This window comes from Martes martes (assembly GCF_963455335.1).
Source record: "Martes martes genome assembly, chromosome: 6".
In the NCBI taxonomy this organism is placed as follows: domain Eukaryota; kingdom Metazoa; phylum Chordata; class Mammalia; order Carnivora; family Mustelidae; genus Martes; species Martes martes.
In genome coordinates this window covers 56,813,286-56,838,479 of record NC_137893.1, presented here as the reverse complement: position 1 = coordinate 56,838,479, position 25,194 = coordinate 56,813,286, and the positions used below count along the sequence as shown (strand labels likewise).

The 25,194-nt window shown below is 37.3% G+C and overlaps 1 protein-coding gene across 1 annotated transcript in view; it reads right to left on the bottom strand.

The window, feature by feature from the left end:
- Positions 1 to 6,718: 6,718 nt before the first annotated feature.
- SHPRH (SNF2 histone linker PHD RING helicase) overlaps positions 6,719 to 25,194 on the bottom strand; it is an 88,200-nt gene continuing 69,724 nt past the window's right edge. Inside the window, exons 26-30 of the mRNA XM_080807189.1 lie at positions 16,526 to 16,618; positions 15,639 to 15,725; positions 14,696 to 14,874; positions 9,747 to 9,827; positions 6,719 to 8,592 (exon numbers count right to left, since the gene is read on the bottom strand). Coding sequence (XP_080663315.1) covers positions 8,496 to 8,592; positions 9,747 to 9,827; positions 14,696 to 14,874; positions 15,639 to 15,725; positions 16,526 to 16,618 — 537 coding nt within the window. The 3' untranslated portion in view covers positions 6,719 to 8,495. The remainder of the gene's footprint in view (positions 8,593 to 9,746; positions 9,828 to 14,695; positions 14,875 to 15,638; positions 15,726 to 16,525; positions 16,619 to 25,194) is intronic.

Genomic DNA, 25,194 nt, shown 5'->3' with positions numbered 1-25,194 from the left:
TTTTTTGAGGAACCTCCACACTGTTTTCCAGAGTGGTTGCACCAGCTTGCATTCCCACCAACAGTGTAGGAGGGTTCCCCTCTCTCCGCATCCTCGCCAGCATCTGTCATTTCTTGACTTGTTAATTTTAGCCATTCTGACTGGTGTGAGGTGGTATCTCATTGTGGTTTTGATTTGTATTTCCCTGATGCCGAGTGATGTGGAGCATTTTTTCATGTGTCTGTTGGCCATCTGGATGTCTTCCTTGCAGAAATGTCTGTTCATGTCCTCTGCCCATTTCTTGACTGGATTATTTGTTCTTTGGGTATTGAGTTTGATAAGCTCTTTATAGATTTTGGATACGAGCCCTTTATCTGATATGTCGTTTGCAAATATCTTCTCCCATTCTGTCAGTTGTCTTTTGGTTTTGTTAACTGTTTCCTTTGCTGTGCAAAAGCTTTTGATCTTGATGAAATCCCAATAGTTCATTTTTGCCCTTGCTTCTGTTGCCTTTGGCGATGTTCCTAGGAAGAAGTTGCTGCGGTGGAGGTCAAAGAGGTTGCTGCCTGCATTGTCCTCAAGGATTTTGATAGATTCCTTTCGCACATTGAGGTCCTTCATCCACTTTGAGTCTATTTTCGTGTGTGGTGTAAGGAAATAGTCCAATTTCATTTTTCTGCATGTGGCTGTCCAATTTTCCCAGCACCATTTGTTGAAGAGGCTGTCTTTTTTCCATTGGATATTCTTTCCTGCTTTGTCGAAGATTAGTTGACCATAGAGTTGAGGGTCTATTTCTGGGCTCTCTATTCTGTTCCATTGGTCTATATGTCTGTTTTTGTGCCAGTACCATACTGTCTTGATGATGACAGCTTTGTAATAGAGCTTGAAGTCTGGAATTGTGATACCACCGACTTTGGCTTTCTTTTTCAATATTCCTTTGGCTATTCGAGGTCTTTTCTGGTTCCATAGGGAACATGAAATTCTTGCTTCCTGACACTAGTGTGAGAGAAACCCAGTAAGACTTGCTTATGCTGGAAAGTGGCCTCTTCAACAGATCCACTGTCCCTTTGTATCTGCGATGCTCAGACGATGCAGTTGACTTGTGACTTCAGGGCAAATCCAAGAAACCCAAGCAGCTCAACACAACCTTAAATAAATCATAGAGATAAAAGTTAGTTTGTGTAACAGTTACTGATATCAAAATCAAAGAATAAGAATCAAACAGCACTTACTATCAAATATGGAACACATAGGAATAGTATAGTTAGAAGTGTGAAATGATATCTCAGGGTCTATTAGCCAGGTCTCTTTAGTGAACAGGATTTTTACAAATGTTTCAGTAGCCCTCACAACTCTGCTCTGATGTGAACCATGTTAATCAGTTACTCCAACGAATTATAATTCAACAACACCCTGCCCCCCATTTACCACACACCCAATGGAAGGTGATGCCTTTTCTACTGAAATCATTGCATTCTTGATAAAATTTTAAAAAATAGTTGCATTTTCTGTTTGTTAACTTTTTAGAAAAGGAAATAGCAGTGCCCCTTTATGGTATTATTCACTTGGGTAAAGAGATTCTGGAATTTAACACCATGCACTTTGGGAGAGAGAAAATAAAAACCTAAAATGGAAAATACTACAATTATTTAACTTAGGGACTTAAAAGAACCTTAGAGTTCACTTGTAATTAGATAAAAATCCTAGCCTTTTCTTAAAACCTTTCAGGAACAATTTCACTATCTCCTTTGAGTGCCTATTTTGTGTTCTAAACTTTCTTTCTTTCAAAATCATATTGGAAGCCATACATCTCTCCTCTGCATTTAGTAGCAAAGGTAACTAGCTTCTCCCTACCACCTTGATCCAGAAATGAAACTCTTCACCCTTCCTTGCCTAATGTATGAGAGCTCCCATCTCCACTTACATAGGTGACATGTGACTGCCATATATGCGGATGGGAATGAGGGTGTCACTAGCGGTCCGCCTATTAAATAAAAGGAAGCTTAATTTCTCTTTTTATAAATAATCCTCCCATTCAATATAAGTTCTTTTCTTACCTTAATGGATCTCCTTGCCTGTTCCTCAAATGTGTCGGTGCCACACTGGAGGGCATGATGGACGCCAGTGGTACTCATTTTAAAAGGCTTTCTCCCCCTACCCCCGCAACCTTCATTCCTCATTCATATAAACAGTTAGGACATGTTTAAACATCTTTGGGTATATTTTCCAAGAAATACTACAATGCTATTTAAAAGTGGCATCCAAGGGTGGTGTATGTATCAGGGTTTGATCAGAGACACAAAAGCAGCAGGAGAGATATATTAAAGGATTTATTGCTTGTGATCGTGGAGACTGGTTTGGCAAGTCCAAAGTCATAGGGCAGGCAGGAACTCTCAAGAAGGCAGGAGTGGAAGCTGCTGTCCACAGGTGGACTTTCTTCTGCAAGTTTCACTTCTGCTCCTAATGCCTTTTTGCTGATTGAATCAAGTTCATTCAGGTCATCTAGAATAATCTCCTTTAACTTGGCTAACTATGGACTTCAATCATACCCAAAAAACTCTTTCACACACACACACACACACACACACACACAAAACCACTTTCACAGCACCACATAGATTAATATTTGATTGAATGACTAAGACTGTGGTCTAACAGAGGTTACTCACACAACTCAACATCACAGATGAGAATTAATTAACTCCACGGTCACATAGTAATCACAGAATGAATATCACTGTTTCATTTTATGTTTACATGGAGAGAGCTTTTGGTTTAAAAAGTCAGCTGCTATATGCACCTCAACCATTTTTTTTTTTTTAAACAGTGCATGATGCAAAATTAAGTGGAACTCATTATATACAAGATCCACCAAACTTGTATATATTGCTGATGTTGTGTAGATTTTTTACCAGAAACTTTGAACTGTGATCAATAAAAATGTACATATAGAAAACTTACAAGCATGGCTAGAAAATTTTTGCCATTTCCTCCCTTTTTTTTTTTTTAATTCATTTGACAGAGAGAGAGAGATCACAAGTAGGCAGAGAGGCAGGCAGAGAGAGGGGGGGAAGCAGGCTCCCCACTGAGCAGAGAGCCCGATGTGGGGCTCGATCCCAGGACCCTGGGATCATGACCTGAGCCGAAGGCAGAGGCTTAACCCACTCACTGAGCCACCCAGGCGCCCCTCCACCCTTGATCTTAATGAACAAGTATTTAATTAAAGATACTTCAAAAATAAGCTATTGTAGTTGTTCTCCAACTTTTTCATCTCAGGGCCTTGCATATACATCAAGATTATTGAGGCCGTTAGGGCTTTTGTTTATATGGGTCATGTCATTAGTTCGGGCTGCGATAGGGGCAGTGTACTCTCTCTAGGGAGCTGCAGTCTGTATAGTTAGGTGAGGGGGGTTGCCCTCTAAAGCTCATCCGAGGAGTGTCTTCCCCGTCCCCCACACCCTCAGGAGCCTGTTGAGTCCAGGTTAGGAGTGTTTAGGTAGGGGTATGGTAAGTACCCTTTTATATATAAACTACTTTTCTGATACAGAGACATACAGTCTCAAAACTGAGGGAGAACAGAAGAGATAGGAAGGACCTACAGTGGAAGAAATGAAGAAAGAAGAGAATTGTAAAGTGGTTTATTTAGTAAAGATCTTTATCATAATGCTTGAAAGACTAAAACCATTTAAGAAGGAAACTTGCTCATCTTTTGCCAAATGCACAGAGAAAGATGGTGAGTAAAAATAATCAGCCCTTTAAAAGAACTTACTGCATAAATTAGATGTCTGCTTATCTGAGTCGTTCTTAGCAACTTAATAGGAAGACAAGTGCTATGTATTTATTTGTAGCATATCATGCTGATAAGCAATTATGTGGGAAGCAGGGTAGAATGGTCACCTGCAGAGTAAGAGCAGTAACCTGATTATCGATTAGAGACTTAAAAAGTGAGATGCACTGAGGAACTTTTAAGTAAATACAACATTCCATAATGATGCTTAATAGTTTAATAACTAACCACTGATAAACATTCTGATACAATAAAGCCAGATCAGGCACTAAAATACATTGTTTTCTTAAGCACACTTTTGCATTTACCAAAGACATCTTTTCGTGACAGCCAAAGGGAAATATTTTCAACAAAATCAACAGGCAATAATGCTCTCATCTTAGTCAGTGGAAATTCTGGAAGAGTCTGGAAAAAATCACTGGATGCAGCACTTACTTTATTATAGAAAGCTGGGGAACAGAAGGGCATAACATGCCTTTGTAGTTCTGAGTACAGACTTAGGGATGTGGCAAATACAAACTAAACGGTCTTCCAAGAAACTAAACACAGGTAATCTCCATAGACATACACTAAATAAACTGTTAATAATAAAGTGAGGAGAAGCTAGATTTCTAAGGAAATTTGGGCACATATATTTGCTCCATAAGGCAATGGAGGGGTCACTGATTATAATTGTGCTGGGATACAAATCACAGATCTGAAAAGATCTCACACATACAAAATCGGTCCTTGGTATCAGGGGTGTGGAGTATAAATAAGAACAGGTTTTCAGGAGACACAAAGATACCAAAGGGCTTTGGAGGAAGGCCCTTAAAACTGAAGGGGTGGGTTATTTGCTAGAAAGAAAGACAAAGTTAATTAACAATTTCCTAACAATAGATACCTACACAAAGGATCATTATACAGATAAAGGAGGCTAAACTTAATTTCTAGTTTGCAAAAACAGGAGCTGCATACATGAGCTAACGCACAAAGGATTCAGTTTCACTATGACGGTCAGTTTAACAAACAAAATCAGTCTTAAGTCACTGATACTAAATAGTGGAATAGAATCCGAGGGATGGTGTGGGACCTTCAAAGACAAGAACGTGTGTCCCTGAAAGGCTGGCTGAAGGCAAGGGAAGACTTAAGTTCTCGTGCTATTTTCTGTGATACTGAGTGTTCTAGAATTCAGATGCAACACTGCACACCTATCATGAGACTTGGAATTCTCCTTAGATTACCAATTACCTGCAAACTCCTCCTCTAAAGGAAGGCTTTTAAGTGGTTCATATTCAACACTTAATGTGATAACATTCTTGTGGGCTTCACAATATAATAGAGATACATGGAGAGTCTCAAAAATTTTATAAAATATGTTAATTGGTCCTACTTTGAAGAAATATTATTAAAGATTAAATTTCTTTACTAGAGTAGACAGGCTCAAAGTGCATTGCTTATACCGTACTGTTTTAATGACATTACATTTTTCTTTTGATATGCCAGTTAAAAATGATGAAATGACATGTTATCGGGGGGATTTTGCTTAAATTCTAGAAAAACTGAAAGATACTTTTTTAAGTAGGCTCCACGCCCAACATGGGGCTCAAACTCAGGACTCTAAGATTTAAAAACTCACATGCTCTACCCACTGAGCCAGCCAGGTGCCCCTGAAAAATACTTTTTATTTAATTTTACTACGTTAGGGGCGCCTGGGTGGCTCAGTGGGTTAAAGCCTCTGCCTTCAGCTCAGGTCATGATTCCAGGGTCCTGGGATTGAGCCCCGCATCTGGCTCTCTGCTCAAGAGGGAGCCTGCTTCTCCCCTTCCTCTCTCTCTGCCTGCCTCTCTCCCTACTTGTGATCTATGTCTGTCAAATAAATAAATAAAATCTTAAAAAAAATTAAAAAAATAATTTAACTATGTTAAATTAAAAATTAGTTTAATTAATTTAACTAAATGATTAATGTCATTTAGCACAGGTGATTTTGGCATTTCAAAAAGGCTATTCTGGAGTTTAATAAACAAAGAATTCAAGCACACTAAATCTTTAATGCTCTAAATCCAGTAAATGAGAGCAGAAGAAGATTTAAAAGACACTTTGTTCCTTTGTCCACTTGAAAGGGCAGGTTAAGTTGATGGTTAATTAATCATGCTTTGCTCAATTCCATTCCTAACTAGTTTGATGAATACTGTGAGTTTGATAATTATTCATAAAACATTTGTGGTTACATGCTCAATTATCATGTTGCTAGTTTTTAGTTTGTTGTTATTACTATGACCTGAAAAGAAGGAATCCCTAAAAACCAAACACATGGATCATTTTGCCTCAGTCACACACTAAGAGAAAAGCAGAAACTACAATAAACAGTGAAGCTATCTGGGTTTGAGGCAAAGGATTGCGGAATTAGCATACGTATTTTACATTGTATCTACCCCATCTCTTCAGTCCTAATAAGCTCACTTGGATTCACGTAAAAGAGAACGCTTCCCCAGAGCCAAACACACTGAAACTGTTGAAGGATTGGTATGATCTCATTTCTTCTCACGGGTTCATTAGTACAGCAGCCACTTCAGAACTATTTGTGAGCACAGTGATGGTTCAGAAAATACAAAATGATGGAAGTAGGAAACTTGGCTTTGTTTGCAGCCAACAAGACGTGGGATTAGATCTGTATTTGTGTTGAACGACTGTCTGGAAGAATTACCACAACTGTTTTGAAGAAATAATAAATGTCTATAAAATATGGAATCCTACAGTATAAACAGTTTTGACACCTTTTGTTGAGAGACCAAAACAAAAAAACAAGAAAATAGACTGTATGTCGTTTGGCTCAGAAATTAATAAATCCCCAAATTTCAATTTCCACTAAAATATTTATTTAATGATATCTTACAGAAATAAATAAGAACAGTTTTTCTCTAATACAGATAGGTAGTATTATTTATATATATATATATTTTTTCCTTTTTTACAAAATCGAAGCATATCAAATTGTTTTCCCTAAAACTTTAGCTCAAAAAGGAATACTAGGAAACAAACAGAAATACTGAAATATGCTCATCATTAAATTACAACCATGGGTCTTCTGAATCTCAGCATGACTTAAGATTTAGAGAAAGACCATGAGATTGGGAGTCAGGGAACCTGGGCTCCACTGTTTCCTTGTTATGTGCCATAAACACAGTTCTCTATATTTCTGAACCTTGGTTCTCTACCTTTATAACGGGAATGTTATTAGTTATATCAACTTCACAGGATTGTTGGGCAAATTAAAGCTGAATGTGAATGTACAGGAAAGCTCTTTATAATATGTAAAGAGCTACAAAAATAATAGTTTTGTTTAATTTCATATAAAAGAATCAATGCATATCTTCTTTCAACTGCAGAATAAGCACCAGAAATGTGTGTGTATTTTCTTCAGTTGAATTATGTCACCCTATAAGCCTAGAATAAGAAAATGCACCTTAACTAAGCACCAAAGCTTCTTGGACAAATGTGATAGAAGGGATATTTCTATTACAGTTTTCTGGGCAGCTAAGTAGGAGCTAATGAGTCCTGAGGGTCATTTAAAACTCTGAAGGCTCAAAGAAAACAAAACAAGAACATTTGTATTACATCAAATGGCTACGATAAAACAAGCTACTCCTTATTTAGTGATTTAAAAGTCCATTAATTCTTCACAGAAGAAGAAACACTCAGTTGTTACCGGTTGCAATTATTTGCTTATGTAAATACGACATTCTCTTGTTCCAAAGATCAAATACTAGTCCTTGAGAGAGGTTCTACTGAAATAAAATAACAAATATCACAAATTTAGATACTAGTGGTTAAAAGTCTAGTTTGCCAAGAACACAGGAAAAGAATCCATGACATCAGTATAATAATGATTAAAAAAAAAAAAAAAGCAAAACCCTGCCATACTTCCATGTTATAATGATTAAGAGCTAAAATTATAAAAATTGCAATATTTACAGATACATCAATCTTAAAATATGTAAAAACAATAAGGAAAATTAAAAGTAGAGAAAGCAGTTTAGCTAACTTTATGATAAACATGAATACACTTAAAATGCTATTTAAAGTTCACTGCTTACACTGACACTACTTAACACATCACAGAAATAAGAAAAGTGTTCAATGTTTCAATTTTTAGTAGCAACATATAGAGAAAATAAATTCTTGTCTAATATTAACTTATTGTTAGGAATTGTATTACTGTAAAGTTACTATGCATAGAGTTATAGTCTAAAGCTACTTAAATAACTAGGAGTTAATATAATTCACCATCCACTTAAAATATTACTACCAATATCTTGGTGAATCATGTGCTAAAGATACTGAAGGCCCTTCCAAAACTGAGATTTAAGTGGGTCAAATATACCAGGTGGTATCAAACTAGACAAGTTTAATTTCTCCCTTACTCCAACTCTTTTTAAGAGTGATCTTATCAAAAGTACACATTACCTCTTAATTCTCTTGCCTCATCAGATACAGATATTCTTTGGGACAAAAATAAATGTTTTCTCAGGAGTGTAAAATTAAAAATCTTTATAGATCTTTTGGAAACAAGATACCTGGAAAGGACTCAGTAACTACTAGGACGCCGTACAACTGAAAAAAGAAAGAAATTCATTCAATGAAAGAATAGTATTTACTGACATCTACTGGATTTTTCACTTATAACTTTGCTCTATAAGCTATGAAAAATTTAAATACATTAAAGTCTGTGGACTGAACCAAGTGTACTTCATTCAAGTTCTTCAGTTTCTTTGGTAAAAAGGTCTGCCAGATCAGCCAAGGTTAAGACGGAGGCCTCTGGATGCTTCACCGATGAGTTTGTGTGACTGTAGGATTTTTCCAAGTGAGTAGAGTCAGAAAGAAACCAAGGAACAAATGATTACATTTGTGTTATATTTATTAAGACATAACGATATTCAGAATATTCTTGTAACATGAAAACATTCCCTCGTCAGTATTTGTGAGAGCCACATGAACCTCCAAGGACAAAGTAATAGGATCACTATTACACCTCATCAAAATTAGTGAAGACTTCTGTATAGCACTTTCAGGCTTTGTTATAAAAATGTCTTTTTCTCTCCACAATTCCTAAAACAAAGAAACAAAACCCATGCCAACTGCTACTAAGGCTCTCACTTTAGAATGTGCCTTCTTACTTCCCAAAGTTACTGTATTTCAAGAGAACTTCAACAGCTCTTCTAACTGCTATTTTATTTAAGCAGCTTAACTGTAATCGCTGGATTCTGTTACGCATGGAAACAACATTGACAATAAAAAGCCTCATGTCTGATGCAAACAGCTTTCATAGTAGACTCTCTGCTTCCCATAAACCACCAATGGAAGATTTCTGGTTTCCAATTGCTTCTTCGCTATGCACAGTGCCTCTGTAGAGACATCCCCCTAAGGCAATCATTCCTCTGTATCTGCCAACCACACCTATCTCGTAAGGATGTAGTGAAGCACTGGTTTATGTTTTCAAAATGACTTGGAAGAAAATTACGGAATACATATTAGAAAGTTTTACAGTTCTAAAGTTGAGTTTTTAAAATTAAGGCTCCTCTGGTCTCCCTGCTTCTGTTCTGCCTTTGGAATGAATATCAAAATCACCAGCTGAGTTTTAAGTCCAGATTTTCCTATGTGCACGTGACTGACATGTGTGATGTATAAAGCAACACTGTTAAGTTTCCTTTTATAGATATCTGAATTTTAGGGTGGGCATAAAGATAGATTTCTTTAAAAAGTAATCCAATATGGCAAAGAAATGTAGGGCGGTTTAAATATTTTTAAACATTATAATTGCTATTAATATATGACATCAAATATAGGATGTCTAGGGCATTAACTGGGAAATTTCAGATAGGTAAAATGTCCTATCTTGCTTTTAAAAGTATCTGGTCATCTAAGTGAAGGAGTCCCAAACACTTGCATAACCTTATACAAACAGGAAACACCCATGGGCTTGTAGGAAATTGTTGCCTACCTCTTCTCAGCAGTTTTCAGCATTGCTTGCATTCTTTCTTCTATTGTTGCCTTAATTAAGAATCTGTGTACAATGGTAGGTCTAGAAGGTACATAATAATGCTAAGGTTAAAAACCTCTTAAAACCAACTAGAACAAATAAGACTTCCCCTATTATATGTTACATTCATCAGTCATGTGGTGCCCACTGGGACAGCTGCTAATCAAGGTGCTGGGGGCGGGGTCAGCAGTGAATAAAACTAGTCTTAATGAACTAACATTCTAATGAAGGGAAACGCACAATAAACACAGAAACTGGATGGTACAGATAACGCCATGTGGAAGCTGACATATGAGTTGAGACACGACTAATGGGAATGAGGCTACTAAGCCAAGAAGCAGGAAGAACATCCCAACAGAAGCAATAAGAACTAAAGGCAAGCTCTGGGAAGAGAACATGCTTAGAACAAGCCTAAAATGCTCAAAGGCCAGAAAGAAGCCTCGCATGGCAGAAGTGTACTGTAACGGAGGGCTAGAGTGTGGAAGTGAGATTGGAGAGTGGCAGGGAGCACATCCTGTAGGGTCTGGAGGGATATGGCAGGAATCTGGATTTTATTGTGGTTATGAGGGGAAGCCATCTGTGGGTTTTATGCACGATTTGATTTATACTTGATTTCACTTTAGACATCACTTTGGCTGTTGCATGGGTGATGGACTGTTAGGTAGCAGAAGTAAAGGCCAAGAAGCAGGTTAAGGAGTTCTGTAGGAGTCCAGGTAAGAGGGTGGGCTGTGCTCTGGTTGTTATCAGTGGAAACAGTAAGTAGCAGGAGGTCTGGAGTATCTTTTGCAGGTAGAGTTGGCAAGACTTCAGTGACGGTTTGGATGTGTGGCACAAAGAGAGGAAGTATAGAAAAGCCCTAGATTTATGGTCTGAGAAACTACAGATAAGAGAGTCAGATTATAAGATGGGGAGGGCTGGGGGGTGGGAGTGCAGCGGGAATACACTTTCTTTTACCATGTTCAACCTGAGTTTTCCATTAGCCAGGTATCCAAGGGGAGATGGAGTCCAGATGTGTGTGAAGCAACAGAACAGTGTATGTGAGTCTGAGGCAGGAGCTGAAGGGGCATGTCTGGACTGGGGACAACTGTCTGAGAGTCATCCGCATGTAAATGCTACTTAAAGCTCTAGGACTGGGTAAGCTCATCTAGGAAGTGTGGGTGAGAACAAATCCTCAGAGACCATGGGCAAGAAGCAGGTCATTAATAACATTATGAACCTCATTTCCGTGGTACAGTGAGGACAAAACCCAAGCAGAAAGGCTGAGAGGGGGAGGGTTAAGGAAGTGGAGGTGGAGGTGGAAGGTAGGGGAGTGTTTTTGAAGACAGATGATATTAAGACATATTTATGTAGTCGTGTATTACAAGAGGAATGTCCTTGAGAATATGAGAAGGGATGAGACCCATTACAAGTGGAATGGCTGGCTTTTCAAAAAAAAAAAAAGGGATACTTCTCCCACTGTAATAAAAGGGAAGGAACATACTGTGCCTTTCTGCTTATTGCTACAGGTGAAATATCCATACCCCTACCTACAACCATGCATGCGCTCGAGCATTATTCTGGCACTCTTTCCTCACTCTTGCTTCACTAGTTCTCTGTTTCTAATGGATCACTCCATTATTTCTTCCATATCAAAGGAAACAACAACAACAACAAACCTCTTGATCCCATACTCTTCCTTTTCTCTGCTCTTTGCAGCAAAACTGTTCAAAATACAAGTCCTACCAGAGATAGAGGCAGGAGTACACCGTGCTTAAAAGCAGGGACTGGGGAGGCAGAGCAGCTGTGTTTGAAACCCGCTACCAGTTTTGCTAGCTATGTGACCTTGGACAAGTTACTTAACCCCTGTTAGGTAAGTGTTTATTAATAAATAAATAAATAAAATCCTCTTCTCTCTGATACTCACATCAGGCCATCGCCTCCACCACTATGATCTCTATGCTACTAAACCTATGGGTCAATTCTCAGTCTTTATCTTACTTGACCCCAGGAAGCTCTTTCTTCTGGTTTTCTTCCTTACTCATCGTTTGATCTTTATCTGTTACCTTGGCAGGTTCCTTCTCTTCTCCCACAGCCTTCAACTTTGGTGTGCTCTGGAGTCCAGTCCCTGGTCCTCTTCTCTACCTACACCTATTCCCTAGGTAATCTCACTCAGTCCTGAGACTTGAAAATACCATTTTATGCTGTTGACTTTCAAATGTATCTCTAACACAGACTTCTGAATCGGACTTGTATATCCAATTACAGAATAGCTATCTCCATTTGTCTAATAAATACCGGGTAAACATCTCAAATTTCTATTTAAAATACGTTCCTGTTTTCCCTCACCAAACCTGCTTTACTCTGTTGTCTTCCCCAGCTCAGCTGAAAGCTACCTCATCTTCCAGTTATCTAGGTCAAAAACCACGGTACTGACTGACCTTGACTTGCTCACGACCCATGCCCAGTCTATCCACACATAACTACTGGTTCTACCTTTGAAATATGTCTAGAATCTGATCACTTCTCACCATTTCCCCTGCTGCTACCATGGTCCAGGTCGCCTTTAACTCTTACCAGGACTATACAACAGGGTCTTAACTGTTCTCCCTGCTTCCAGTCTCCTGGCCCTGAACATAGCATTCAGAGTCATTCTCTCAAAACTTAAGCTAGAACTTGTTGCTTCTTTGCTCAAAGTCTTGCACTGGCTCCTTATCTTATACACAGTGAAAGCAAGGTCCTCATAGCGACCTCCTAGGCCCTATAAAACCTCCTCTCCTACTGGCTCTCTAACTTCATCTCCTATTCTCTGCTCTTTGCTTATTCTGCTTCAGCAACTCTGGCTCCTTGCTATTCCTCAAATGTACCAGGTATCCTCCTGACCGAATCTTTGCACTATGTGTGCTATTTGCTTGAATATTATACCCCATGACATTTGCATGGCTTTATCAACTCTTTCAAGTCCTTGTTCAGATGTTAACTTCCCCACAAAAGCTTGCATGCCAAGTGGTTCAGTGGGTTAAGCTTCTGACTCTTGATTTTGGCTCAGGTCATGATCTCAGCGTTGTGAGATCAAGCCCCAAGTTGGGCTCTGTGGAGCCTGCTTAAGATTCTGCCTCTCCCTCTGCTCCTCCCCTCTCTTTCTTTCTTTCCCTCTCTAAAAAAATATCTTTTATGCCAACCTGCTCAGCCAAATGTATTTTTTTTCTCTTTTAAACAGAGATCAAGACCTGAACTGAGATCAAGAGTCAGACATTTACTCAACTGGGCCACTCAGGGGCCCCTAGCCAAATCTTAATCTTCCTTACCCTGCTCTACTTTTTGAGCTCCTAACAGCATATATTTTACTGATGTTATTGTTTACTATCTGTCTCTCTACCAACTGTCATAACTAGAAATTAAGTTCCATGAGGGCATCTCAGAAGGTGTTCAATAAAAATTTATTGAATGAAATATGGGGGTACTGATGCAGGTAAACTGTTCAAACTGGTGATGAAAAGATGAGACCTTATCTGTTTTCCATGTATGAGGCAAGACTTTCATCAGTGGGGCACGAAGTTATAGAAGACTTTTACGATAGCCTCTTCAGAAAGTGGAAAAATCTATCTACTAGGGAAGCTTAGGTAATGCTGAATGGCCTTTTTAGACTGTGGTCTTACATCTGTCCTGAATCCAGTCTAAGCTTTGGAAAACACTGATAAGAAAAGAAAGTAGTGTTTAAAAATATAAGAAAACAAACAAACCCCAAAACCAAATAAAATATAACTGCATTTTAAATGACACTCCATAGTACTTAGAACAAGTGTGTGTTTATTACAGTTATGTTACTTTGCCATTATTTTACTACAGGTTCGTTTGATGAACATGTCTCTTCTGCTGAAAACTAAAGTCCTCACTTATTCTCCTGCTTACAGAGCAATCCAGTTTTTTGAGTAGGTCATACAAAGATGGCATCTCTTGTCACTCCTTTCCACATACTCTATACCTCAGCAATTCCAAACTCATTATGGTCCCTAGGAAAATCACGGTGTTTATCTCCTCTGCATTCTTGCACATGCAACTCTCTCTTTAGCTGTGTGAGCACCCTTTTCCAGCCCAGCTTTGAAAGAACTTTTCCTTTAAGATTCAACAAAATGAAGCCTTTCCTGACTCTCTAGGCATAACCGACCACTCCCTTCTTTTATTACCACAGTACCTCTTTGAATTTTTGTACACTCTATTGCCATATTTCTTGTACTACACAGTGACCTCCTTGGGGGAGCAGATTATGTCTTCCTCAATTTGAGTCTTCGGTATCTAGCATGAGTGACATATAGTTGCCACTCAATATTTATTTAATGACTACTCAATATGGATGTTTTTTAAACATTCAAGGCATCTAACATCTAGGAGGTAATACATCTAAGAGGTCTTATAAAAGATAACTGTCTATTTTGATATTTGAATAAAAGTAGTAGCTATTACACAATATACACTATTAGGTTTGGGCCCAGTGTTAGGATGAGCCTTAACTAAAACTAAATACGTCTTAGAATAGACCTAAGGGACTGTCTTTTTCTAAGTGGAAGATTTTAAAAAGGAGTCATGAATGAAATATGCCTTCTTTTAAATACAGGTTACTTCACACAATCAAAAATCAGTTCTTCTCAAAGTCATGATGGATGCTTCCAACTCTACAGCTATCTTAAATATTTTAAGGAAGTGATCAGGATAGACTGAAGGAGGAAAGACGAAAATCTGGGAGAATTTGGGGATTTGCTGTTTGGAGGAGGGAGGGTTGGAAATCTCAAAATGTCTTTTGGTCATATACTTGAAAACTTAGTAAATAAGTAATTAAAAATGAATAGGTTATAATAAACATAAATGAGTTTAAATACCAATTTGTATCTTAGACACATGAAGCAAATGTAACTGATGCTAATTTTAGTTCTTACTTTGTTTGTCCAATTCGGTGCACCCTCCCAATGGCCTGAAGCTCATGGGCGGGGTTCAGTATGGGCTCCACCAAGAGAACATGAGTTGCTTCAATGATAGTTAATCCATTAGAACCTGTGTGCAGGGGCAGCAGCAAAATATTGATTTGAGGATCATGTTTAAATGCTGAAAGGTTCTCCTAAAAAGAGAAAGGTACATTTAAATTTTAGTTGGCTCACTTAAAAGTAAGAGCAGTATATTATAGCTCGTATTAAGAAGCCTAACAGAATCCAGGTCATTGTGAAACTAACAATTAAGACAATTAAATGTAAAATTACCAATTTTAGAAAATGTAAACTTGCTGCTTGACTTCATGAGTAGAAGTGTCACATAAGCTCCCTTGTTTTTTATGATACAGTGGAAGCACAAGATACATGTATGTGATATATGCAAATTAAACTATATGAGCTTGGAGGGAAAAGAGAGAGAGAATGAGAGAGTGTGTCAGAGTGACGATGAGAAGAGACATGAATCTGCTACATCTTCACTTGGTCTTCTTTGTGTTTTTGTCTCTTAGGGTGTGCACCTGTTGTTGTGCTGAGTGTAGCATAAGGAATCTGACCATACAGAGTTTTGCCTGGCACAGTGTCTTGAGGACCTAATCCCAGCATGAGGGGCCTGTCCATTCAACAGGTGTATCGTTGGCCATCTTTTTCTTTATTGAAGCAAATGACCTCAAGTCAGAAGATCTTAGAAAAAAAAAAAGAAAAAGATCTTGCTATGGGTATAAATGGATAGGATATAATTACAGTTTCTCTACTTTGCTTTTGAATGTCAATTTTATAATGCACCGATAACTGAAACCCTTACACGAGACAATAAATCCAAGTAAACTTTTAATAGCAGTTTCAATTTGCAACTAAATTCACTGCCCCCAAAAAAGCAAGAAAAATCTTGACATACCTGAAATGTCTTAACACGACTGATCTGAGCAAATTCCATGTTGTTGTCAGTGAGGGCTTTTGAAATAATGTCTAATACATCTTGCCACTAAAACACATCAAATAGTAAGAAAACAAATATTTACACATAGCTTTCACATAAAAAGGAGTTGAAAAGGAACTATATCCAAATAACTTTTGTACCTCAGAATTAGGAAAACATAAAAACAAACCTTCAAATGTGGTTCCATCAATATTGTTTCATACTATCAAAAGGATAGTGTTTTTTTCCCTTGTTTTAAATCAAATGCTGGTTAAAGATGGGATAAAAGACATGAGTGTCTTTGCAAACTGAACTAAGATAAACATAAATAATAGAAAATAAATAATGGAGTGCTTAATGGATATAGCTGCTTACCTTTTAAAAATAAAAACTAGAATTTTTACTCAATATTTTATTCAGTGGGTTACTTTAACTTTCTTTTTCTCAAGCAACCCATTTTACTTGTGAAATGAGACTTTCGAGGTTACAGATTTAATTTTTAACATATTAATATTAGAAAGTCCCCATGAAACATATTAATAGGAAATGTACCTATAGAAATTCCCTTATAAAACACTGCCTTATAAAACATTGTAATTTTTAACATATTAATATTAGAAAGTCCCTATGAAACATATTAATAGGAAATATACCTATAGAAATTGCCTTATAAAACATCACCAAATTTCTCTGAAAATAATTCTATCTTATGGACATAGAAAAAAAAAAGAACATGGAAAATCTAGTGGTAATTCTAAATCTCAACTATATTATGGTGAACATTACACACAAGTTCTCAGATATAAACTGATCAGAGACAGAAAGCCAGTCTGAGCTAAGACTCAGGATAAAAACATTGACCGTACCGTTGAGAAGACGAGTGCTTTAGCGCCCGGGTCTCTAAGCTGGATTCTCATCAGAGTTCTGACCACAGCTTCCACTTTTGTAGAATGGCTACCCTTTGAACACAAACAAGGAAACATGTCACTATCAAATAAAATCTAGTTTACAATAGAAAAGGAAACCAATGTAAAACGCTTGAATTACCAAAACTACATGTGTATCAAAATAATCAGGTATACATGTGTTTACTTTTCTTTATTTTGTATTTGCTGGAAATTTTCTTTAGCCTCAAACTGTAGATGCTATAAAACTTACACCCCGAGAAAACTAAATACGGAACACATCAGAAAGTTATATAGTGACATGACTCTGAAGAGAAGATTTTTAGGTTAAAGTGGTTAGGATTTGTAGTTACAAGATTTTCTTATTTTAGATAAGCAGAATTTATATTAGAAACACTTTTCACTTCAGATACCAGGGTATTAAGAATACAATGAATCAAAACTCCAGTGTAAGCAAACTGTGGAAGGATCCAACCTGGGAAGGATCCTTTTATTACAAAGGATAGAGAGAGAGGTAGAAATGACACCCACTTGGAAAGCAGCAGATTTCTACAAAGCTAGATAAACACTCAATGAGTGGTTTTTTGCATTTTCTATAACCATTTCCATCATAAAAGTATGAAAAGAAAGAAAGTGAAGAAATAACAAAATGAGGAAATGAGCAAATGTTTTTGTAGCCTTCATGGAGGAAGTTTTCCTCCTGGAATGCTCTTGGAGATGGAAATGGCATGAAGACATTAAGGGCATGGGATTTTGAGACAAATCTAAATTCAAAATTGACCAACCAGTTCCACATTTTGCTGGTTATGCAGACTACCCTTTCTAAGGCTTAGTTCCCTAATTTGTCAAACAGGGATGATAATTCTATTTCCAAAGATTGTTGTGATGGCTAAATGAGAGAAACATATGTATAGCATTTAAATCAACACTTGGCAGAGTAACTTCTTATCTTTCTAAGACATTAAGTATGAGCACAGATAATGACACAGGTAATCTCATGAGAGCAGATCTAACCAAAAAGAAGTAAAAATATTCCCACAGCAGCATTACTCTTCTCCTCAATCCGAATCCTTGCACCACTTTTACAGAGACACTCACAGGTAAAATACATCAATGAAACAAGAAAGAAAGGCATATCAATTTGAAGTTAGCAAGACAGAATTATGGAACAAGTTTTAAAACCCTAAAACTAAAATCCTGAGTCTATATAATTACTTTTCTGGTATGCAGATAGTCAATCACACCTGAAAGGTTAAAAAATATAAAGGATATGTTTCAGTCTAAAAAGTGTCTTAAATAGAGCAAAACTGTCTCCAATGAGAGAAAGCAGGAAATCAGCATGAAGTATTGTTTAATGAGTTTAGAGAGAAACATTCATATCCCTTGCAAGGTCTCATTTTCAAAAATATTTTCAAACGAAATACCATAACTCTAAAACCTTCGATCTATTAAGCTGCTTCTTATGAAAAGTTCAAAAGAAAACATAACAATAACCTTTTATAAGCAAGATTCCAAACTAGAGTGCTAACTCTGTGAAGGAAAAGACCAGAACATCAACTTTTATCAAAGGTTGGCCAGTTCAGTGGTAACTTTCAATGATTCCTTGCAAATGTCACAGCTTGGAACCATTTGGTCCTAGTCCAGTTACTTCCACTATGAAAGAATAATAATAAGGAAGGGAAGAAATCCAAAGATCTGCTTGGCAGAAAGCTACATGGGGGAGTGAGACTACCTTAATACCCTTTTCTTCCATTTGGACAGAATGGCCTTCTTAGTGGGTGGCCCACATACACTGGCAGGTCTTGGTTTGAGCATGCAGGCCATGCATCACTTTAAAAAACAAATCCAATAAATGCAAAATCCTTGTGTTAGGCCAATCTGTTAAGGTAGTTTCTGTCAAGACAAAAGATTTCCTATGTTAAGCTACCTGAAGACATTTAAATTATCATAAATTGTCATTAAAAATGTTGCCTCCCAGTTGCAAGAAAATATGTTGAGTTTATTTTTTTAGAAGATTTACTTATTTATTAGAGAGAGAGAGAGAGAGCACATGTGTGTGTATGTGTTGGGGAAGGGATAGAGGGAGAGGGGGAAAGAGAGTCTTAAGCAGACTCTGCGTTGAACACAGAGCCCTACACAGGCCTCGATCCCAGGACCCAGAGATCATGACCTAAGCTAACAGAAATACACCAAGAGTTGGATGCTCAACTGATTATGTCACCTAGGCACCCCTGTTGAGTTTATTTTAATAACAATTCCCAATTTGTTGCTAAATCGAAAGAAAATGCTATGCACAATGAAGGATTACTGACCTAAGAAGTTAACACAGAAAGCAGTAAGTTATAGGAGAAAAACGGAATAGAAATTAGGTAAGGATCAAGTTTCTGTCTTATTTACTGTATCTATCGCAAGCACATTTTGGATGACTTTAAAAAAATTACATAAAAGCAAAATAAGCCTATTGGACAACTAAGCTAACAGAAATACACAGAATTAAATAAGTTAAATCCTTTTTTTAAAGCCCTACCCTCTCAAAACACCATTAAGAATTGGCATTTATCCTGTTAGATTCCTTAGGCCTTTCTGAAGCTTATATAAAAATATGTATATATTCCACAAACATTTGTAAAAACATGTTTTATAAAGTGGCCTTTTAACTTGTATCTTAGCAATCTATTCATGTAGGACCTTTATTTTACTCGCCCTCAACAGCTGCACATTTAGGGTATAACAATTTATTAAATATTTGGTTATTAATATCATTTAGATTCTTGCATTCATTTTGCTACTATAAATAATACTTCAGTGCTACTTGTTCTTATGGCTTCGGATGCATGTGAAAATATTTTTGTTGGATAGGCACATTAAAGTGGAATTGTTGGTTAAAGACTCAAAAAACTTACTAGATGCTTGGATTTTGGTGGATCAAATTGCAATCTAAAAATGCTAGAACTGGGGTACCTGGGTGCCTCAGTCAGTTAGGCATCTGCCTTCAGCTCAGGTCATGATCCTGGAGTCCTGGGATCCAACCCCAGGTTGGTTCCCTGCTCCGCTGGGAGTCTGCTTCTCTCTCTCACTCTGTGCCTTCCCCTGCTCCTTCTCTCTCTCTCACTCACTCACTCTAATAAATAAATAAAATCTTTAAAAACATAAAAAATGCTGGAACTTTAACAACTAGTGGTTAAAAATGTCTGTTTCTTTGCACACTTGTTAAAATTCAGTTTTTTGCCAGTCTAATAGGTGAAATGAGAAGCCAAATTTTCACTTAGTCTACATTTTCCTGAGAGTGAATCTGAGTATTATTAACTCGCCATTTAGAATTCCTCTTCTGGGAACTGTATTCATAACCTTTGCCAATCAAAAAAAAAAACCCAAACCCTAAGTTTTCATTTCTTACTAATTTGTAAGATCTCTTGTATACTGTATATGCTAAATTTATGTTGTCAATATTTTCTTACCTCTCTATATGTGGTTCACAGTTGTGTTAAATGCAATAATGTAAACAAAAGTGCGATCTTAATATATATTAGTTACAGTAACTCACAAATGTTTGAGGAATGACAACTGGATTTAAAAATTAAGTATTCTTTGATTTTACTCTTCTATTAGATTTTTCCGTGCTTGACATTTAACTAGTATTTCATAAGGGAAATGAGATTTTTTTGGTAGAAGAGCAGCTTTTTCTTCAATTGTCTTGCCATGGTTCTATCTTTTTTCATTTTTCATTTAAGTAGGCTCCACCCCAATGTGGGGCTTGATCTCATAACCCTGAGCCTAAATTAAGTCAGATGCTTACTCAACAGAGCTATCTAGGTGCCCAAACCTGGTGGAACCTAGATTCCCACACCACATTATGCCCTTATTCATGAGCTTTCCCCCCTCTTTTTTGTTTGTGCTTTTTACTTCCAAATGAAAAAAGCAAGAGTCCCAAAATAATACTGAAAAGACTACAGTTGGTCTTATAGCAGAGTCAAAGTGAACAAGAGATAGGGCAGACTTTCTTCTGCATTTTCCTCATCACTCAAATCTCTCCAATATTTTAAGTAAGTTCATATTTGATTATTCAAATCATTCATTTATTTATTCAACAAAATGCCAAGAACTGTATTAGGCACTGGATATACAAAGATCAAAAGATACACTCCCTTGCTCTCATAATCACATAATCTAATCATGTTACAGAATATAGAAAACAACAAAAAAGATGGTTTATAACGCTGGTTTGGCCTGGGTGCAATTTAAGTCAATGTTTTATTATAACATCTTAGTGAGTACTATACACATTCTACTCTTTTTAATGTTTCTATCTAAAATGCATAAATGAAATTTGGCTCAAATCTGTCAGTTTCTTTTCTTTTTTTTAAAAGATTTTATTTATTTATTTGACAGACAGAGATCACAAGTAGGCAGAGAGGCAGGCAGAGAGAGGGAGGAAGCAGGCTCCCTGCTGAGCAGAGAGCCCGATGCAGGACTTGATCCCAGGACTCTGATATCATGACCTGAGCCAAAGGCAGAGGCTCAACCCACTGAGCCACCCAGGCGCCCCCAGCTGTCAGTTTCTGAGGAGACTATTCAGTGTGGCCACTGCTACAGAAACTAAGTACTCAGTTTGTTAAAAAAGGTTACAACACAGAGAAGGGATGCTTTATACACAGGCAGGGCTGGAGGAGATCACAGAAGGGGCACAAAAGAGATTAGGATGAGGAGTTGTGCACACGAATCTATCCCTATGCAAGGTGTTAACAACGTACCAAAGTATGAATATTCTCAAGACAGATAAACTGGTAGCCTCAGTCCAACTTAGCTTATTTTTTTTAGCTGTACGAGGAAACATACAAATGCAAAATTAAGCTGGGATGATATGTATTTGTGAGGAGGATACATGGGAATAGAAATCCCACAAGACTGCCAGACCACTTCTTAACACATTACGTTGATAAAATTGTATTTAATTATAAGCACAATTGGTCCTCTTCTGAAATTCCTTTTTTTTTTTAAAAACAAGATTTTATTTATTTATTTGAGAGAGAGATTGAGGGAGCACGAGAGGAAGCAGCAGACTCTTGCCGCTGAGCAGGGAGCCCAATGTGGGATGATTCTGGGACTCCGGGATTATGACCTGAGCCAAAGGCAGTCACTTAACCAACTGAGCCACCCAGGCGCCCTGAAATTCTTGTCCCTTTCTTTATTTCCATCCTTTCTTGAGAGTCTCTTTGGTTTTTCCAGATACATATCCACCAACCCTGACTTTGTGATCAATGCTTGGCTTTTCTTCATGTTTCTGAAACATCAATGATGAAGACCCAGCTGTGGAGTAAAAACACATCATCTGTCCTCTGCCTTCCCCAGACCATATCTTCATGGTTGTTCTCCCTAAGGCACTACTTCTAAGGTCAGCTGGAGAACCAGGTTGGGAGATGTGTGAAGTGTCATCAGTCAGATCAAGTCAGTACTTCTCCTGGTGTTCCACTCATGAGGTAAGCAGTCAAGAGTACTTTAACAGTTAATGAAAAAAAAAAAAAAGGATGGAATTTTCCTTCTTTATACCAAAAGAATCATACAAAATATTCTTTATGAAAATCTTTGTTCTCTTGCTTATAATTTAATCAACAAAACCGAACAAGGTCTCCAAGCTACATATACAGGCAGTCTTTCTACTTTCTGGAAAATAAACCACAAAGTTAAAAGCTCTAGACTTTTGGGTAGAAGTCGAGGCAATGAAAACAATAGCAGATACCCATTAGTACCAAAGGCCAACAAAGAATATATCTTATGAAGTCTGGCCTAGAGGTTGTCTATTTGCATACCTAAAGATCAGAAATGTCATGCAGCCTCTTAACTACTCCAAATAAGTGCAGCTAGCTTTTTTTCATCACAGGGTTAAACTTGATTGAGCAGCTCTACAGTCTTAGGTTCATGTTATAAAATTCTAAGAACCTAAAGTTTGAGTTAAAATTTGTTAAATGTGTTAAAAGGATGGAAAACTCACTTCTGTTTCTTTGCCATATATTCAGTAGACAGAAAGAATTCTAATAATAAAGCTATCAAGTAGTATTTAGACTTTGACCAACACTCCCTCCCCCCCCCGCCCCCCGCAATGGGACTACATATCTCATCAGGTCATTTGTAGAGTGAAGTACTGCTTTTCCTTCCCTAAAGTCTTCTTATTGGGGAAAGAGGAGGGAATAGGTAAAACCTTTGAGTATGGTGTAGAAGATATGCAGTGGTTGGCTTCGCTCTATTACCTTCATGCCTACTTCCTATGGCTGAGAATCCCTGTTTAGGGAAGGCAGGAAAGGAAAGAGAAGATATGAGATCTCCCTACTGTAGCAGCAAAGTGCTATTTGCACTTGATTTATAGAAATAAAACCAGTGCTCTATGACAGGAAAGTTACTGTTGCTTTGTATTATAGCCCTTTGTCACCAGTCTGCCCTTCTTCCCTTGAGTCCCTCTATTTTCTCTATTTACTTAATCTGTCCACATTCCTCTTACTTTTTCGCTGTAGTATCTATGGATTCTCATGGTTATGGCTTTGCTCCACTTGCAGAATTAAGGGCTAAAGTGGCTGCCGGGTCTTGAAGAACATTAGAAGAAAGTTGAACAGTGCAGATGATGAATGCAGTCTTATTTTTCACCAAACATTAGAGAATATTATTTAGCAACTACTTTATGTCAATATACATATATTTAGAGACTTCACACATATATATTCCATATATGTTACATACATACACACTAGTATGTGAAACATCAGATCATGGCTTACATTAGAGGAGGCTGTCAGTCACTTACCATTCAAAAGTGAAAGCAAAATGAAGTCATTTTCTGGAATTTGCCATTCACACACTCATCATGATAAAATTTCTTGAAGTAGTACAGCACAGTGAAAAAAATACTACAATGAGCATTACAGGGATCTTAGTGACAGGTAAAGTTGACACAGACATTAAGAAAGCTTTCTAGAAAAAAGTCAGAAGTTCCATTAGATGGGAGTGCTTAGAAGGTTTTTCTTCAAAACAAAGTTTAAATCCACAAGATTAGAATTATATTCCTTTCTACATGACTTCAATCACTCTCCTTGGTTCTACAATGTATAATATTGTTCACTATTTTACTGACTCTCTGTAGATATGGAAGACATTCCGATAGTTAAGTAATAAAATGTGAAAGCTATTAAACATCATAATATAAAAATGATACCATATGATACTATAACAAAAATTAGGATGTGGAAGAGAGACGAAAAACTGAAAGAGGAATAGATGCATTAATTTCCTCATATTCTGAAGTGAGGAGATAGCAGATCCTGTGTGTCTACAGCTAGTGTTTTAAGAAACAAAACCTATGTGTATTATTGAAAGTCATATAGGTGATCTTTAGAACTAAAAACAGAAACTGATCATAGTGGCAAGGCAAGTAAGGTAGAATGAAGGAAAACTACTGCATTCCATTTTATTCTGAATTTATTTTTCTTTTGTGTAAATTATTGCCACTAAAAAATAAATACACTTTTTGTCTTCCCTTATTTCTTACAGACGGACAACAGATCCAAGGGGATGGGAGGGAGGCCTATAACTTAAAGTTGTCACCTCACAGGCACACCAGCCCTCTGAATCTGTCAGGGCTTGAGAGCTGGGCGCTGCTGGTCCTGCAGGGTCTCCTCCTGCTCTAGGGTCAAATGGATGCCTAACCTGTGGCACCTGCCACAGCTAAGGAGTTTCGGCTTTGTGAGAGGTAAGGCAATCCCATCTGAAACACAGCACAGGTTTTATTTTAATCTTCCAGTTATTACATGGATTGATTTTTGCAGTCATTAAAACATACTACAAAGGAGTTGAGATTAGAGATTTTTGGGAAGATTTCATCTGACTGAAAAACATCACTTTAAAGAAGACAAATTTACACAACTTATCTCTCCTCCCCCCTCAAAAAGGGAACTATGTCCTCTAACCAGTAACATGACCAACTGGATTTTAACATGGTGACAGATAACAGATTTTTTTCTCTAGGTTTTCATTGTGGGCTTATAACTTGCAAATAACTTGATGTTCAATATAAAGTCATTTCTGTTTTGGTGTTACCTGACTTTTGTTATTTTTATTCTGGACACTTCTTTTTGAAAGACAGCTTACTCTTTGAATGAGTCTGTGCTATCCATAGTAGTTTCTGCAGTGTAAGATCAGTTAACATTGTTTTATTTCTGTCTGCACCTGTTCACCATGCTAAAAACCCATGTCGGTAGTGACAGATACAATTTAGTGCAGTTACGGAGCTTGCATGACTGGTTTCATGAAGTAGGAACACTTCTCAAGCATATGCGTGGGGCAAGGGCTGGATTCTTCAAGCATTCACATACTACGTGAATGAAGTTCAATGGAAATGCCACCCATGCAGTGGGAAATCTTACAAGTGCACTAGGCCATGAAAATATCATTCTGTCCCTTTAAACACTTTGCATAATGATTTTAAAGAGAAAGGTTAACAACTAGAAAAAAGTCAAAAATTTTATTTGTACCCAAAGGCTTTTAGAGATATTATATGTAAAGAGTAATCAAATGCTTATCTGTTCATCTGTCTGTCCATCCTTCCATCCATCCAACCATCTATACTTACTGAGGACCTGTTATTT